Genomic DNA, 18754 nt, shown 5'->3' on the forward strand with positions numbered 1-18754 from the left:
AGTAGAGGTTGTGCCTAATGAGAGGTGACACCTATCACTTCAAGTTCGCTCTGCTTGTGTGAAGTCAGTGCCGACATAAAGCCAATAAATGAACGGCCTGTTTAGATCACATGCAACCTGTTCATGTTTCTCAGTCAAATACAGATCGTCAGGACTCCGTCGCAGGAGTAACGGATCCACATCACTTTTCCTTATTTTTAAAGCAAATAAGTAGTATGATATTGGCTAGATAGAGGAAGAAGGTTCAAACAGCCCAACATATAATGTATTAAGAAAAGATCCTGGTCTTCAAAATTGCTGTATATCATCTAGTTCATTCAACTAGTGTTAAAAAGAGTCAAATCCAGACTGAATACAATACTTACATTTACATTTATTTATTTAGCAGATGCTTTTCTGCAAAGCAGCTTCCAGTGGATACTACGTAGTGTCATCAGGCCACACCAAGGTGACTTACACTGCTAGATACACTACTTACAATGGGTCGCTCATCCATATTCCATAGTCCAATATTATTTTTTTTTTGAAGAGAGTCCACTGATTACAGCCACTAGCTGCATACTGTTCTCCGGCGCCAAATGACGTTAAAGGAAAAATCAAGATTGGAGCAGTAAAAAGATGGCACAAAAACCTCCATGTTTATGGGATTAGTACAGATTAAGTCTCCTAAATACATTTTAAATCAATGTGTTAAATACTAATCCTACTTAGAATTACACAAAATAAATTAAGCATAAGTATAAATAAATCATGAATTTGCAGCAAAGCACTATTTTTTCAAATCCTCACCTCAGGTTTTTATAAGAAACCTAAAAATTAACCAATAAATTCTGCTTAGCTGCTTGATTTTTCCCCCAGCAGAGATCCACTTGAAAACCCTTCACTGTCAGATAAGACGGACATCAGACTAAAATCTTTATTTACTTCATGCTTTCCTCACAAAGGATCTGTATTACTAAACAAATCATTTTTACAAGCATAATGTTAATAACTCTGGATAAAGTGCAAAGAATTACAAACAATATAAAAACCTATCTTAATGCTCATGAAATAAAACACGAAATTTTTTTTTACAGCTGAGTAGTGAAACTGCTACTGCGACAGTTGCAGTAAAATTGCCCACTAAAGGAGACAAAACAATCAGTCAGGTTTCCGTAGGGACTTGATTTAATCCCTGTTTTGTATGTTACGAAGTACAAGGTCCCTTTAAGAACTTTCCTTCTGTTGCTAGGCAACCGGCTGGAGACAGGGTCAGAAGACACTGCCGGAGAATTTCAAGGCTTGCTTTGGCTGCTTACATCCCTGCTGTTTCCCACATTGGATAGATCTGGGATCTGCATGATGTGACATAACCAAAACCTAAAAAAAAGAGACAAATTTAGAACTAATATGCCTTTATATCTTTAAAAGTAGCTTAATAAGCATACATTCTCTGAAAAAATATTTTTTTTTAATATTTAAAATGTTCTCTACACTTTCGATGATTTCCAAGTAAGCGTAATTCAAACATTTATGGGCTCCAGAATAAAATAATCAGGTGGCACAGGATGCGTGTTTTCTGGGTGTAGGTTTCAAACCAGCCAAGTCAACACGAAGTTCGCAGGTTCTCCTCACGTTCAAGTGGGTTTCCTCCAGGTGCTTCAGTTTAATTGCTCAATCAATGTGTCTCGGGGGGATCGGTGACTCTGCATCGCATTTTTGTCTGTCTCTGTCTGGCTACTTTGCAATAGACTGGTGTATCCTGACTTGTCCAGCATGCTGTTCATCCAGGTTTGGCTCCAGACTACCTGACTGTCTCAGACAGGAAGGTCCCAGGAGCAAAAAATAAAATGCTTTTATGCCATCATTTAAAATGTTGTGTTTGCAGACTTTCAGATATTCTAATGTCCTATGCAGCTGAATATTCCAGAGTGTAAAGGCTGCCAAAGTCATAATGAAGGAAGTGCTCTCTGTCTTTAAACGTACCAACGGAAAATGTATATGCGTGAAGTTATTCATTTAGCAGACGCTTTTCTTCAAAGCGACGTACATCTCACAGAAAATACAACGTGTGCGTTACACTAGGAGAAAGAGACGATGCAGATGCGTGATTCTAAATTAGAGTTAGTTTGCTACTTTCCACCATGTGAACCAATATCACATGAGCAGCTGCATAAAGGTTGATCCAAATATTCGACAATTCCTAATCACATTTCTGATACATGTTTTAGAGTGCTTCATTTTCCCTAGTCTACAGATGCAAAATAATGTACATAAGGAAAAAATTAGGCACATAAACTTCATATAGTCTTCAGTAAATAATTGGAACAATTCATTAGAAAAATATTCGGACTGTATCCAGTGGAATACTTCTGAGATTCTCGGTTGTTTCTCCAGTGGTATTAATAAGCCATAAAAATAAATGTAACAAAGCCCTACTGAACCATAAAGCCTCTGCTTCCCGATTCCTCCCAAGGCGAGAATCACCCACACAACGGGCTCCACATATGACCCTCAGTTTACAACAGATGCGTATACACCTCCTCCGTTTTCCACCTCCCATTTACATTCGTTGATCCGCACTAACACAGAGGAATATGCCGTCATAAAAAGGGGAGAACCACCTGTCTCACTGCAAGCATCCCTACCTTCTGCCCCAGTGAGGCAGGAGGGGGAAGATCAGTGTCTGTGCACGTGCCCAGTGAAACGCTCAGGAAGGGATTACCTCATCTCTGAGCTCAGCACCCTTGGGAAACTGCTCTGCCCCACCTCTTCAATTATTGACTAGGGCATGGCGGCGAGGGGTGGTATCCGGCTGATGAAGCGGGGTAAAGGTATATGCAAGTCTTTCACAGAAGTCACCAGAAAGGATCCAATGAGCACCTCAAGTTCATCTGGAATGGATTATGGTGATAGGGGTTGACAGGAATATGCCACAGCCTAGCGGAAATCAATGAGGGGTCCTTTAAAAATGGGAGGAGAAGTACAATGATCCAAGGATGTCTACGAGAGAAAAATGTTAGCTGAAGGAGGTCGAAAGCCACTCGTGTTTTTTGCTCATTTGAGATTACAGTGCATTCATGGGACACTTGTCATTTATAAAAGACAGCACTATTATTGTAACTGGTACAGTTTATCAAGAAATGTAATACTTTTTCCTATCCTGCAAAATTTTATAAAATTATTATTCATCATCTGCCTTCCTCCCACAGTCCAAAGACATAGCGTTCAGAACTGGGTGAATGAGCGTGTGCATGTGTGGCCACACTGTGATGGACTGGCATCCCTTCCAGAGTGTACCCCCCTCATCCTTATGCCCAATGCTTCTGGGATGGGCTACGGTTCCCTGCAACCGTACTTGGGACAAGCGGTTGTTGAAATTGAACTGCACTGAAAACTGCTAGCCAAATTTAAATGATCAAGTTGGATTATTTGTTCGACAAGGAGCTCTTTATCTATAACGAGCAGACAAACGAACCCAGGGAAGAATTTCTGAATGGATGGTGCAGTTCCATTTCCATGGCAACTTCATTTTACCTGGAAACTGTGGGATGCGATTCAATCAAGACAAACGCTTTTGAAATGTATAATCTTCTGTGATGTTCTGTGACAGCACGGCTGTCTACTGAGACTTTATACGTCATCGAAACGGAGAACATAATACCCGAGCAGCTGGTGCTGGCTGCACATTAGTCAGAAAATACATTACTGCAGTCTTTTACAAGATATAACAATACAGATTAATCATTGTACCGCGCTTTAGAAAAAAAGAGTGTGTGCTATATTAAATAAATTTATGAATGAACATAAATGTAAAAGTATTTTAACTTATTTGATATTCCACTGAAAGTATATTCACACATTCCTTTCTTTTGCTGTAACAAAGCCACAGGGGTCAGCTGTTAGAATAGCGGTAAGAGCTACAGCCTTTGGACCCAAAACCACAGGTTCAGATCCCACTTCAAGCTACAGGACTGTTCAGCAAGGTACTTAATAACTAAGTTATTAATAACGTCCAGGCTCTGATTATAATTCGTCTTAAGACAATGCAGATGGAGTTTTACGCAAAAGGGCATGACACAGGAGTGGGTACTAGACCATCTCAGGATAATGACGAACGTGGACATGTGGGCAATATACAAACTCCATGCAGACTGAACTGCATTCAATTCAGTTTTAGAATGCAGAGCTCAACAGTCGTAAGGCAGCAGAGCTTCCTGCCGTGCCATCGTGCGGCCCGGTGTCTCATAAACAAGATTCATAATTCCACTTGCCTGTCATAAATCCCGACAAGGTCTACGGCCTCAGTTTTCTAAAACACTCATGTTTTCTGTGAAAACTGCTTGACATTTACATTTAGCAGACACTTTTCTCCACAGCGACGTACAACTCGGCTTACTTGCTTTTCAACGGTAAAATTGAGGCTACCGAAAAACAATCATTTAGCTGACGCTTTTCTCCAAAACAACTTACAACGTTAACTCTACAGGTATTAGAAGCTTACAATTATTTACTCATTTATACAGCTGGGTAATCTTACTGGAGCAATTTAGGGTAAGTACCATGCCCAAGGGTATTACAGCAAGAGATGGGGATCAAACCTGTGACCTTCGGATCCAGAGGCAGCAGCAGCTCTAACCTCTACACTAGCAGCATGTCCCTATCATATCTGAATTATGTGATAAATAACCCAGAAATAGAGTAAAACTAATTACTTCAGTTTCACATAGAGTAATTCTAATTCTCCTGTTTTATTAGTACTTAAATTCACTGTTGCTGCAAAATTCATTCAATTAGCAAACTATATTGGTTCGAACCACGCTATAAACACACAAACCATTCCGCTGCAATTTATACTAACCATCCAACAAAGTTCTCCCACAGCACTTTATAAATCACTGCACTATTCCAAGGCCTTAAGTCACCCCTAATTTCACAAATGCCCTCACCAGGAATAAATATTGTGTTGCTCGCTCAGTATTTCTGCATAAAGCAAATTACAATTATAGCATTTAGCAAGACTGGGTGCGTGTGTGTGTGGGATATTAGGCTACACTGGAGCAGTTCAGGCCCATGCCAGGACTCAAACTCATAGCTTTCAGCTTTCAAAGTGCCTTTAACCACTTCGGTGCCTGCTGTTACATGAACAACAGTGACGCTTCAGTTTTCAGCCACACTAACTGATGCACACTAAAATATCTTGCTACTGTGGTATAGTTAGCTGTGTGAACTGTTTTTCCATCAAGCAATGTGTGGGCGACAGGCTGGCCCTTCTTCAGTGAGCTGGCTCAAAACAGCTGCCCACCCCAAATCTTGTCAGAAGTTTTTTAAAAAAAAAAAAAAAAAAAAAAAAAAAAATGGAAGTAGTACTTGGCGTGAGCTTCCGCACAGCTACTCTCACTGCTGGATGCTGTTGCCTCATGTACCAGCCAGCTCACCTGTGGGAACCCACACACACAGTCCGAAATGGCTTGTCCCATGCGTGGTCACCACAAGACGGAGCCTAACCCGGCAACACAGGGCGCAAGGCTGGAGGGGACACACCCAGGACGGGACGCCAGTCCATCGCAAGGAACCCCAGACCTACCAGAGAGCAGAACCTGGCCAAACCCGCTGCACCACCGCACCCCTCCTGTGGGAACCTCCTTCCACTATTTCAAAATACCCTGAACTCAGTACATAACATGCACATTTGTGAGCACAGCGCTTACCAAGGCTTTTATTACAATACAGGCATCCCTTGCTATTCAAAACTAACCTGTTACAGAACACGTTACCGGTATCGAATTTTCGAATACCAAGCCCCTTTCCAATTAAACAAGAAAAAAATATATTCCCCACTTACCCGAAAACCCCAAACATCACTAAAACACCGCATAACATATATATGATGCCACTACACACCTTTGCTGTGCTGTTGGTGAACTAAAGAAATGAACATAGAGCTTTATTACGCTGCAGCTACAATAACTTTCAAACCACGATTTCAGGATGGTAGAAAACACTTCATGATTAACAAACAATGAGGTCATTAATGGGTATGTTTCTAGGCAATACACTTTGGAAGCAAATTGCATTTTCTATTCAGTAGACAACAGTACCTTGCTGCACTTCATTCCACTCATGCAAAACAAGACTTCTAAACTTTTTTTGGGCAGGCTTCCGAAAAACTTTGTTATACTTATTTATACTGTAAATCAAAAATTGAGTATCTCTAGTCAAAAGATGCTTTTCTTCAAACCAATTTATAATGTCAAGATAACTGCAATTACTTACCCATTTAGACAGCTGTATAACTTTACTTGGGAAGTTCTAGGATAAGCAGCTCCCTCAAAGACGCTACTGCTGGAAGCGGGATTTGAACCTATGACCTTTGGGTCCAAAGGTATCCCTAATGTGACCATTTAACGATTGCAATTTCAGAGATCTAACAGATTATAAGTGGTATCCAGACTGTAGCTGTGGCCTTGACAAAGTGACGAAAAATGACCCCTGTCAGTTTTTTGAAGTTCATGGAGCGGAAAGGAAAGTTTTAATACACACACATTGTCTGAAACCACTTGCCCCGTACGGGGGTTGCGGGGAGCCGGAGCCTAACCCGGCAACACAGGGTGCAAGGGTGGAGGGGGAGGGGACACACCCAGGACGGGACACAAGTCCGTGGCAAGGAACCCCAAGTGGGACTTGAACCCCAGACCCACCTGGAAGCAGGATCCAGTCCAACCCACTGCACCACTGCGCCCCCCTCTAGTTTTAACAGCAGAATATTAATTAGTTTACTAACATTTTTATACAAATTACATTAGAATTTACACTTTTAATGAATTATGCTTCACCAAACAGAAAATCAGTTCCGGTTCAGAACTTTTCTCAGGGACAAAACTGTTCCCTCCTCAGGGGTTTCTATACTTAAATCTGTGAACCAGCTTATAACTAACAATTCTGCCTAATGGACATCATAGGTGGAATTAGTAAAAGTTAAAAACACAGAGCTGTAGTACAGGTCCATGGCCCCATTCCCAGGGTTCAGTTTACAAAAAAAATGCAAAGAGTATACACGTTATAATCCATAAGAAGCCCATCTTTCGCCAATGGGGCATATAGAACCCTACCCTGATATCCACATTGTTGCAGTTGAGGCTCATGCCGCACTCGTCGGTGATTTCCGTAATCTCCGACAGGTCTTCATCCTCAAATTCATCCAGACTGATATCATGGGTCAGCCTGAGGGGAGAGAACATGAACAGTTATGATAGCTGGGTCAAAAATATTTCTACCCCTCCTTTTGCTTACACAGAACTGCTGCTGGAAAATGGTTCAGTTGCAAATTTTGATATCCTCTTATCTATAGGACAATATTTCACTGAGAGCTGGTTCCAAAACATTGTCTAATTGCTAAGTACATCAAATATATACTAACAAACATTAAAACTCAAGCATAATTTTTATATGTTTTCAAATTCTGCTGAAATGCATTAGAGAAAAAAATAAGTTTTGGCACAGCTGAAGTCAATGTGGAGGGGAGAGAAGTGCTGACTGCTGCAAGGAGACGGAAATGCTCCAAAAAGCAGTAATTGTAACACATCTGCACTGGTGTAAACGCCACCGTATTTTTCAGCTCACTGAAATCAGAACTAAAGGGAAGGACAATAAATAGCATTTAAATGTAACATAAAAGCAAAGCAGTGGCCTTACACGTCCTGTAACAGATTTGATCTAAGTGCTCAAATTCAAGATGACATGCTCAGCTTGCACAGTTTGATATTTCACCCATTTTCAGTGGGTTTTTTTTTTCCCAGCACATTGTCTGGTCACACTTTGCACATAATGACCTCCATCACTTGCTTCAGGATGTTAGAACCCACTAGGAAGACCTCTTCAATCGCAATCACCAGTGATTACATTACATTTTCATTTATTCACTTAGCAGATGCTTTTCTCCAAAGCAACTTCCAGTGAACTTTATGTAGTGCTATCAGCCCCCTCACCTTATTCACCGTGGTGACTTACACTGGGTCACTCATCCGTACATCAGTGGAACACACTCTCTCTGTCACTCACACACTATGGGGGAACCTGAACAGTACGTCTTTGGACTGTGGGAGGAAACCAGAGCACCTGGAGGAAACCCATACAGACAAGGGGAGAACATGCAAACTCCACACAGGCTGAGCGGGGATCGAACCCACGTCTTCTCGCATCACCCAGGCGCTGCGATTACCACTTCATCTGGTGACAATTCCTGCCTGTTCACTAGTTTTCATAAAAATACTCCACTTTGCCTTAGTGATGCAGTAAGTGCTCAGTGGTAGTCCTTAAATGAACAAACACGCATCTTAAAACAAGTACATGCCACATGAAAACAACTTTGCACAAAGGTGATTTACATCACAGCTTTGGTCAACACAGAACACATCAAAGATCTAATAAGTCTCAGAATGTGGTGTAAAAAGTTACAGTACTGACATATGTTTGGGGAAAGAAAAGTCGAACAGCCCTAGCATAATGCATGATCAACAGCAATATAAATCCCATTCGTCCACCATCCTAATACCCAGAACGGAGTGATGGAAAACAAGTCCTCGCACATCTGGACTGTACTTTTAAATGTATAGGATGTGAGTGTTGCAGCACAGTCTGTTTTCTGCTCAGCACACAAAATCCACATTTTCTCTTTGTAAATGCAAAGAAAAGTCTCGCAACACGAAGCAGGGGTGTTAAACGAGACCCCTTGCGCAGTCAAATTCTCGTATCTTGTATTGAGGGAATGAGCGGTTGCGAAGCAATTAAACGTGACAGCGTGCTGTGTTTTTAATGCTATTTTGGCGGACGCAATTTTAGGCAGCCTGCAGCCTTCCGCAGCAAACAGTCGTTTTGTAAAAGCCAAGAACGTTCGGGCAGGTAGAAGTCCACCTCTGTCCGCTGTACGAGTGAGCAGCCACAGCTAGAGAACCCAGAAAAGTGTTGTTAGCAGGAGAGAGAGAGAGAGGATGGGGGCCAAGGTGGGCACGGAAGGGGCGGTAGCTGGGGAGAACCGGACGAGAACCGGGGCGGACCGACAGGGCCCGGAAGGAGCAGTCTGCCAGACCAGACCTAACAGCTTCTGACAGTAAGCGAGGTGACTTTAGGACTCGGATTGCTTACGTTAGAATAAACTTCCCTGTCTTCAGCTCCACCCCATCATCATGAAGGAGCATGAGACCGTGGAGAAGTCTCCAGATTGCTATACCCCTGACGGGGACAAGTGCTTACCGGTAGTCGGTAAGTGTTTGTTGCAGAGCGACTGTGACTCGTGTTCCCGTGTTCAGTCATTAGTTGGCAGAAAAACACACGAAAACATAAGAGAAACAGAATAATAGCGCAGGACTGCCTTCCCTTGGCTTGCTACCAGGGTTTACAACCATGTCTGGTGTTCGTGAAAGCTGGTGATCAATAAGATAAAGAATGCTGCACATCTTTATATGAAAATCAGTCATCAATCTGCACTAAAAAATAAATAAGTGCAGACAATGCATTTTTGTCTGTTTTACTTCAGACGCAGCTCAGTAAATATATCAACATTTTTATTAAAAGTCTTAGAGTGTATTTTTCGGAGGGCGGTGGCACAGCGGATTTGGCCTGTGCCTGCTCTCTGGTGGGTCTGGGATTCAAGTCCCGCTTGCAACGGCCTGCTGTCCCGTCCTGGGCGCGTCCCCTCCAGCCTTGTTCCCTGTGTTGCCGGGTTAGGCTCCGGATCACCGTGACCCTGCTGGGGACAAGTGGTTGTAGACATTGTGTGTGTATATTTTTCATTTATTATAGCTATATTCAAGCCTTGAACAGAACCTACCCCGTGAACAAATCAAAGTAATGCTCTACTGGATGGATATGTCATCAAGTGAAGCCCAACTCACAGCAATTATAGGCTTGACTTCCAATTCAAGGAAGTGCCTTCTTTCATGAATGGTATGTGAACTCTATGCGGCCTGAGCTGCACTTTAGCCCCACACTCACCGAATAGTTCAGCAACTGTGAAGCAGCAGGCATTACCCACTGTGCCACTGTGTCCCCTAATGCTCTACTACTGTGCTTGTATTGATTGTATTGACATAAAGCAAACAAAGTGGTCAGATGCTCAAAAATACTACACACGTCGTTTGAAGTTAATGAAAAACAATAACATAAAAGTTCTGCTTGGACCACCATGGTTGCCATGCTGAACAAGTGGTTAAGAAATGGTGTGAAGTGTTGGGTTTTCACTCCATTTGCATCAAAATCCTTAATAACTGTACTTTGTGGATAAATATAGGCAACTTTGTATTTTCTTGCAATGTAGCAAACCTAGAATGCACAGAGACCAGAAGAACCTTCTTCTTCTTCTTCTCTATGTGCCGCAGACGGTCATACATGAGGCTTGAAGTCTGAATTACAAATCAGGAATACCACTAAATACCATGAATACCAATAAATTTAAGTAACTCATTAACGAGTGGTTTAAACGTTTGAATTCCACGCCACGTCGCTGTTGTACCATTGTTTTTAGCTCCGAGCGGAAAACTTGTGCTTGTTACGAGCAGAGTCCCAACACGGATACATCAGTTTCCCCTCACAGAACATCAGTCTGTGAGACAGGCAAATTCCTTAAAAATGAAATATCTAATTACAAATATCAATATCCATTATGCCTCTTATGAATGTTAAATCCGTCTCAACGCGTAATACGATATGCAGTATTTTGCAGCCGTTGAAAGAGATGGTATATGAGCTAGAAAATGTCCGTAACTGGAGCTGCCGTTTATTTTATACACTGTTCAAAATTATAATAAATAATTAATACCCTTATTAAGAAACACTATGCATTGCTCAATAGATTCTTTGTCATATGCTCCCTAAAGCAATGTCCCGTACGATTTTAGTCCCCTCAATGGAGTCATTTCCTGCACTTCCTGAAAATAATGCGCATCTTCTTGGTGAGGTCATTAAAAGCTATCGATCCCATAAAGAGGACCAATTAACTGCTGGGAGCACAAGCCTCTAAGGAGTGTCCTGGGCAATAAATCTGCAGCCAGGATACTCGCGCTGGGCTGCTGGATCTGGGAGCGATACCAAACATGTACACTGAGGAGTATCGAGCTTTAAGTAGGGATTTGCGGACTGGATGTTGCTTGGGCTTGGGCTTTCATCTGGCCCCGTTTTTGCATATTTACAGTGGAGCGAGTTTAGTGGTCGATATAACAGCTGCTTTCACACGAGAGAAGGTTAGACGCTGCGAACCGCATGCCAGGGTTTCCCCCCAAGCAGGGCATTAAGGAGAAGCCTTTTAAAACCTATAGAGAAGCAGCACCACTGCAGACAGAGGGGACCTCCGATTGGTCCCAAATGACTCAGCATCTTCGGAGCTAAAGCGAAACTGGAAAAGTCCCAAGAAGAGTCCCTGCAAAACGAGCCCCTCTGATGCACACATGCCCTGAAGGAATCAAATCAGGACACCTAAATAAAGCACCACATTGCTACAGCATCCGTTTGCATGTGATGACAGACCAGTTTCGACTGGATAATCAAAACCCCTCATTTTTAATCAGAGCCGAAATCAGTAAATACGATTTGGCTACTATCCGAATTACGAAAAATTTTGGATCTACGTAAGAGAGCACATGACATCAGATCAAAATTATAAATATTAAAACAAATGGACTAATATCAGTTAACAAGGGTCATATAAAATCAGACCAGCCTGTTCTCTACGTCATGAAATCATCACACAAATAAAGTAATTTCAAAAGGGAAATTGCTTCAAGAAAACTACAGCTATTGTTTAAAGAGGAAAGAAGAGAAGAATAAGAAGAATTAAACCTGTGAAGCCCTTCATAGAAATACTTTATAATTGTTTTTTTCAGTTCGAGGGATGTTCTCCATTCGAACATGTTATCTTGATGTGCTGTTTCATTAGATATCACTGCACTGCAGCTCTCGCAGATTCATTCTTACGTGCAATAACCAGAACGTGGTAAGAATTACATTGAAATTCAGCTGATCACTCACACCTTACAGCTTCCACACCTTTCACTTTCTGGTTGTCATTAACTGATACTATCACCAAGGAATTTAATAACACGTGCGGTAGCACAAATTTAGTCCACAATTAACATTTGTAACGTTTACAAAAGCACAGAACATCTTGAAAATATAATGAGCATTTTCATTGAAATACAAACCCACTGCCATTCTGCTCTTAACTCAAAGAGTAAGCATTTTTTAAGTACTGGTATTGTCAATTCCATTATACTGTATAAATATCAGTAGTATAATTATATTGTAATACACTACAGTGACAGCTAGACCTCACAAGGCATCTGAGATGTCTTCATTCATCCATATATAAGATGGCGTTAATCTGTAGAGCGTTTACTATTTGCATGTACCGTGCAAACAGCTGCAGAAACAGCACAAAACTAGCAGCCACGGAGTTAAAAACAAAGTTTCGGAAGAGCAGCGCATATTTGCAGCTTTAAAGGACGTTTCTTGCCTTAACGCATATTCCTCATCCCGAGGCAAGCGTAATCAGATGACCTGCAGTCCAACAAACCCCCTTTACCATGCATTTTCAGTTTCTCACTTTCAAGGGCATCCCTAGATAGAAGCATCACATAGAGCACACATGAAGCCCATCAGCAAAAGCGGACGAAAACACACATGCACATGCACGCAAGGTCAGAGCAGCATGCTGCAGTCCCAGGGAAAACGCCACAACCTGGCCTTTTTATGTATTTATGTTTTTTTCAAACCCGTCTGACTGGTACCCTACCATTTCTCCCACTGATCCTCCATCCAGTTCTCTCCTTCCTCACTGGACTCCATGTTGCGACTGAGCGGCATGTGCTGGGCTGCTCACGGGACCGAGCGCGATCGATCTAACGGGCAATTACGGTGCTATCCTTTCTCCCGAGTGCCATTCGGGTTCTCTGGAGCTCCGGGTTCAGGAAGCGAAGACTGGCTGCTGGAATAAGAGGTCTGATATCTCCCCCCCACACTGCAGCTGACACACTTGTCTCTTTTATTTACATTTGCACAGGACCCTTAGACTTACTACCCTGATGAAGGGGAGAATGCTGTTCTGTACAGGAAAAAAAAAAAAGCTAAGCGCTGACCTCAAGCCTCAGCAGAAGGCACTTCACTAAAAAGCTCGCTTCCTCAATTATTAACAGCTGATCAATGCAACTCAGGTTGCCCCCCCATCTGTTAGTCCAGCCAAGAGAAAGCGGTACGTAGAGTCGCCGTGATCAATGGAATCTGCTGAAAAATCAGCCTCCTGCTCTCCAGCGGTGCAGGCTGGGGAGGTGAGAAGCACGTAGAGAGGAACCGCAAGCCTCCTTCAAGCCCCACGTGCTTCCCGCCCCTCCGCCCTCCCTGCGTCCTTCCAGGGGTGGCTGTACGTGGACAAGCGGCGCAAGGGGACAGCTGGCCTGCCTATTTTTAGTGCGTCGCCCCAGAGTAAAGACTGTAATACAGAGTGAAGGGCTGCGCGGAGCAGGCAAGGTTATTCTGACCGCACTTTTGTCAGATCTCTCAGACAACGGCACAAATAATCCTCGTTTTAACACCGGTTATGCATGTCAGGCAAAAAAAAAAAAGCTACACAACAATGAATCAGGGTGTTTATGAATTAAACCTGCAAGGATGCAAACGAGCACATATAATTTTACAAAACGCAGACATATAGAGAAACTTCCCTCTTAATACAGTGCAATTTTTAAATATTTTCCCAAAAACTGAATCTTGAATTTTTTAAAGCATCTGTGTGAATTTTAATTGTAACACTACACTGACCTAGTTAAAAAAGCACTTATTTCATCAATGCCAGGAGTATTTCTGCATCCATCTGTGTGGATTTTGACACAATTCTGCTGTCAGTGTCAGTCTCTAAAAATCATTTTCATCTTTAACGCTCTCATTTTAATCATTTAACTGCATTTTAATGGATCATATAATTGGAAGACATTTTTATCTCAGACAAAAATTAATGTGTGTGTGTGTGTGTGTGTGTCAGCACTCGGATACGGTAGAGATTTCAAGAAACATCTTGAGAACTGTATTTTCTCCAGGAGCTGCTGCAAATCATGTCAAGAAAGTAGTGGTCAAATGTCAGATCTTTTCCTTGATGTCATAATGAGGATTAGTCCCAGAGTCAACATCAACACCCACTAAAGCAAATGCTAATGTACTTCCTGTTATTTGTTCACATTTGTTCAGTAAGCAGACTGCTTTAAAAATTGTTGCAAAGTAATTTACAAAAAAACAGTCCAGTCAATATATTTGTCAGGTTTTAGTAAAGGTCAGTATATACTGGCTCTGCACTATAAATTTTCTATAAATAAGGTATAACATTTTCATAAATGAGCATTTGCTTATACATTAATTGCATTGCCTTCACTGATCTATTTTCTAAAATTTTAGCCTGTTGTGAAGCAGAAGCCTCTGTGTTTTCACACCCAGCAGAAGACTGGCAATACAACGTAGTCAAGCAGGAGTCTGCAACCTTAATTCAAATGCAAACATAATGTGACAACTGGAATTGGAGGTTGTGAAGACAACATTTTTATTTTCAATTACTTTAATTTGGAGGGGGGTGCAGTGGCACAGCGGTTTTGGCCTGTGATACTCTCTGGCGCGTCTGGGGTTCGAGTCCTGCTTGGGGTGCCTTGTGACGGACTGGCAACCCGTCCTGGGTGTGTCCCCTCCCCCTCCAGTCCTGTGCCCTGTGCTGCCAGGTTAGGCTCCGGTTTTCGGCGACCCCGCTTGGGACAAGCAGCCTCGGACAGTGTGCGTGTGTACTTTAATTTGACTCATTTCATTTTTAACTTAATAAAAAGATGAACTAAAAATCAAGAGTATTTTCACTTATTGTAGCTTTACCTGAAGTTTCACAGAACCAACAAATAAATCAACTAACATCTGTATTATTAAAATAATTTTACTGACTGCAAACACATGAAGTTACAAACTGCCAAACCCAATGATGCTTGTAAGGTGAGAAGCCAGTCTAGTCTGATCAAAATTCAGGGATAAGATATTTCAGTAAAAATATAGAACATAAAATATGCTAATATATATAATGCTAAACCCTTCACCATCAAATCTGTTCCAAAAAGGTACTAAATTTTAAAACCTTATGGAAGCAAACTTGTTTTCTCCACAGTCTCTACCTTCATATCAGCGTGAGTGTATTTTAGGGGCACCGCAGTAAGAGCAAAGAGCATGGTCCCACTTCTGCTTGGGGTGCCTTGTGATGGATTGGCGTCCCGTCCTGGGTGCGTCCCCTCTCCCTCCAGCCTTCCGCCCTGTGTTGCTGGGGTAGGCTCCGGTTCGCCATGACCCCGCTCGGGACAAGTGGTTGTTGACGTGTGTGTTTTTCTATACACACTAGGTAGACCTCTCTGCAAACCTGGCTCATGTTGCATGGAACCAGTAAACCTTAATGTTCTCTTACCCTTGGTGCCAATGTCTGAGACATGTTTTAAGAGAATTGTGGTATACTGCACAGATGTGCTCATATGGGCTGTTATCTATGCAGCCTGTGGGCACACGGCACAGTTGTGACCATCAGGACGTCCATCAAATGTATACTCTGACACAAATTCAGAGGACAATGGCTCAGACAAAGAAAGTAGGACAGGTTGGCCTTAGAGGCAAGGCTTTGTCAAAAGGCCTCAGCTTTACAGACAAAAACGTTGTCACAAGAGACATTAAAAGAATCCCTTCCTCAAAAGAGGGACTTGAACTCATACATCCATCAGCAGGACAATGCATGTGCGGATAATAATCAACCAAGGAGAAGGCTAGGTCTGCTGTACATTCAAGTAGATAACTACCAAGTATAATTACATTTCTTGACTTTTCAAATGGCAGCACAGCCATATTACCTTCATAAACTCATAATTTCGTAATAATGCAATGTAATGTAAATCTCACACACACAGGTTGAAACTGCTTACCCCAGGTGGGGTTGCGGCGAGCCAGAGACTAACCTGGCAGCAGAGGACGTAGGGCTGGAGGGGGAGGGGACACACCCAGGACAAGACGACAGTGTCGCAAGGCACTCCAAGCGGGACTTGAACCTCAGACCCACCGGAGAGCAGGACTCAGCCAAACTTGCTGCGCCATTGCACCCCCCCTTATAAAGTAAATGTTTATACATATATATATTTTAAATTACTAGGAAGGAATTGCCAATATTTGGATAAGTTTTATGCAGCTACTTGTGTGATGTACATTGATTCATATGGTGGAAAGAAACTAACTGTACTTAATCACGTCTATATCTCTTCCTGTTAATCTACTAAATGAATAAATGTAAATGTAAATAATGAGTAACATTTAAATATGAGAGATAATAAACTGTCAGAGGCAAGGCTGATGAAGAAAAAACATCCAACAGTGACACCTTCCACCTAGTTAAAACTGCACAATTTGCAGCTGGTAGCATAGTGATAACTTATGCCTTTGGACTTGAAGGTCGCAGGCTCAACTCTTACTTCCAGGTGTAGTAGCCTTGAACAAGGTACTGACCCTAAATTGCGATAATAAAATTACCAAGTTGTATAAATGAGTAAAAAACTAAGTAGCTTAACATTGTAAGTCGCTTTGGAGAAAAGTGTCAGCTAAATAAATAAATGTAAGATTTCAGACTCGCTGTTTTCATCACTATCTTATTTTCAAAACAATCCATTTCAGTGGTACCATTAAGGAACACACACAGCATGTTACAGTGTCTAAGAAAAACAAAAAAAAAAAAAAACAAAAAAAACAAACATGTTCCCACCGAACAGAAAAATAGGATATCAGCATATTCATAGAGTGAAAGCTTATTGTAATATAAAAAAGGGACAAGGGGAAGGTGGATGCCCTCTGGTGCTGAGATATTAAAATGCAGCTCAAGCAAAAGTGTCAGTAAATTCATACGCAAAACAAATTACTGCATCAATCACTTCTAACAGGTCAACACAGGCAGCAGTAGCAGCTAAACAGAGAAGTAAAACAGCTCAGTACATCTCTGGATAACAGGTACATCGGCATATTCAGGCATTCTGGGTAATTCTTAACTGTACTGGCACAATTTGCATTTAGTAAAAATCTATGACACCAGTGGAAAACAGCAATGCTTTGAAAGTTAAATGCCTTCATGCTTTTATTCTACTATAAATGAGAATAACATTGTTATTGTGCAAATTTTGCGTGTGTGTAGCTTGTACGTTTTGTGATACATTTGGAAGTCCTTATATTTAGTTCAGGGAATGGCAGTAACAGTGTCTCAACCATCTGTGACACCCTAACCTTTTATGCAGAAGAACAGACAATTTCATCTATAGGCCTTCTGTAAATATTTGCATTTTCTTCAGTTATAAAAACTGCATCCATGGAAATTTTCCGATGGTGGTTCACTGGAGGGGGAAGACTATCACCTCAGCATGAAGGTAGGGCCTTAGTATGTCAATGAACCTCACAGATATGTTGTCTGGAGCCCTATGGTCCCAACAGGGTCTCCCATGGTGAACATATCTAAGGAGAGAGTCTAGACAAAGAATAGCTCATAAAGACCACCATGAGCACAATTTTTCTTTTAAGTATGCATAAAAGTATACCTACCCAGTTTCTGGTTACAAGACCAACCGCTGGAAGACCCACATAACCCAGTCAAGCTCATCCCGAAATGGTGATGTGGAGCCATCTTGTGTCCAGCTGGGAAGACCAGGCATGACATTTATGCTGTTTGCAGATTATGTCATCCTTTTGGCCCCTTACAGTCACATCTAGTGTACATTCAAATGGATAACTTCCAAGTGTGAGGTGGCTGCGATTAAAAAAAAAAAAAAAACACCTCCAAATATAAAGCCATGGTTGTCCCCCAGAAAAGTGTGTTTCTCTCTCCACGAGAACAACCGCACCTAGTGGAGGCGTTCAAGTCTCTTGAGATCTTGTTCCAAAACGACAGAAAAGAACAAAACGGTGGATTGGTGCAGCATGAACACTTTTTGAAGCCACTATATCCATCTGTGGTGGTCAAGTGGGAGCTGAGCCTTGGGACAAAGCTCACAGGTTACTGCTCAAACTACAACCCCATCCAAGCTTTGGGTAATGACTGAAATAAGGCTGCAGATGTAAGTGGCCAAAGTGAGGTTTCTTTGCAGGGTCAGCAGGCTCACGCTCCTTAACAAGAGGAGGAACCTGGTGAAGCAGTTTGTCACCGTTGTCTTCTGTGCATGTTCAGAGAGGCAAATGGCAAGGCACATGCAAACCTCGCACCCACCGAGGAGAATGAGGCACCAGCTTTTCCTGCTGTACTACCATCTCCTCAGACTGTAGCAAATACAGGCTTCTTTGTAGCCCCTTCCTCACCACTCTGTCTTTAGTCTAGACTTGGAATAAGGGTAAAAACAATGAATTTGTATCATTTTTATTTTAGTGTCTTCTATTCTGTATTATGGAGAAATAAAAGATTTGTTACTGCATAATTGCTAATTTTTATTAAGGTTTACTGGGCCTACAAGATAATAGTGAGTTCTCTGCATACATTTTCATGGGGGGCTGTGCATGGAACCCCTGGAGGAAGGGTCTAGTGTACTTCATTTCATAGATCTTGCTCTTGACAGGAATCCCCATAATTCATACAGATTAAAAATTCCCATAGCATGATACAGCCACCATCAGTTTGGGTTGACAATACATAAACGTGAATAAAACATTAACTTTAAGGTTCTTATTATTAATATAACTGTAAAGACAGAAAAACTTTCAATTC

The 18754-nt window shown here is 41.8% G+C and overlaps 1 protein-coding gene across 3 annotated transcripts in view; it reads right to left on the reverse strand.

Moving 5' to 3' along the window:
• The window catches only part of mapk8ip1a (mitogen-activated protein kinase 8 interacting protein 1a), a 49655-nt gene that overhangs the window by 21966 nt on the left and 8935 nt on the right, over positions 1-18754 (reverse strand). For all 3 annotated transcript variants that reach the window (XM_029256511.1, XM_029256510.1, XM_029256512.1), the window contains exon 2: positions 7092-7203. In XM_029256511.1, the coding sequence (XP_029112344.1) occupies positions 7092-7203 (112 nt within the window). The remainder of the gene's footprint in view (positions 1-7091; positions 7204-18754) is intronic.

The sequence above is a fragment of the Scleropages formosus genome, chromosome 11, assembly GCF_900964775.1.
Source record: "Scleropages formosus chromosome 11, fSclFor1.1, whole genome shotgun sequence".
Taxonomy (NCBI): domain Eukaryota; kingdom Metazoa; phylum Chordata; class Actinopteri; order Osteoglossiformes; family Osteoglossidae; genus Scleropages; species Scleropages formosus.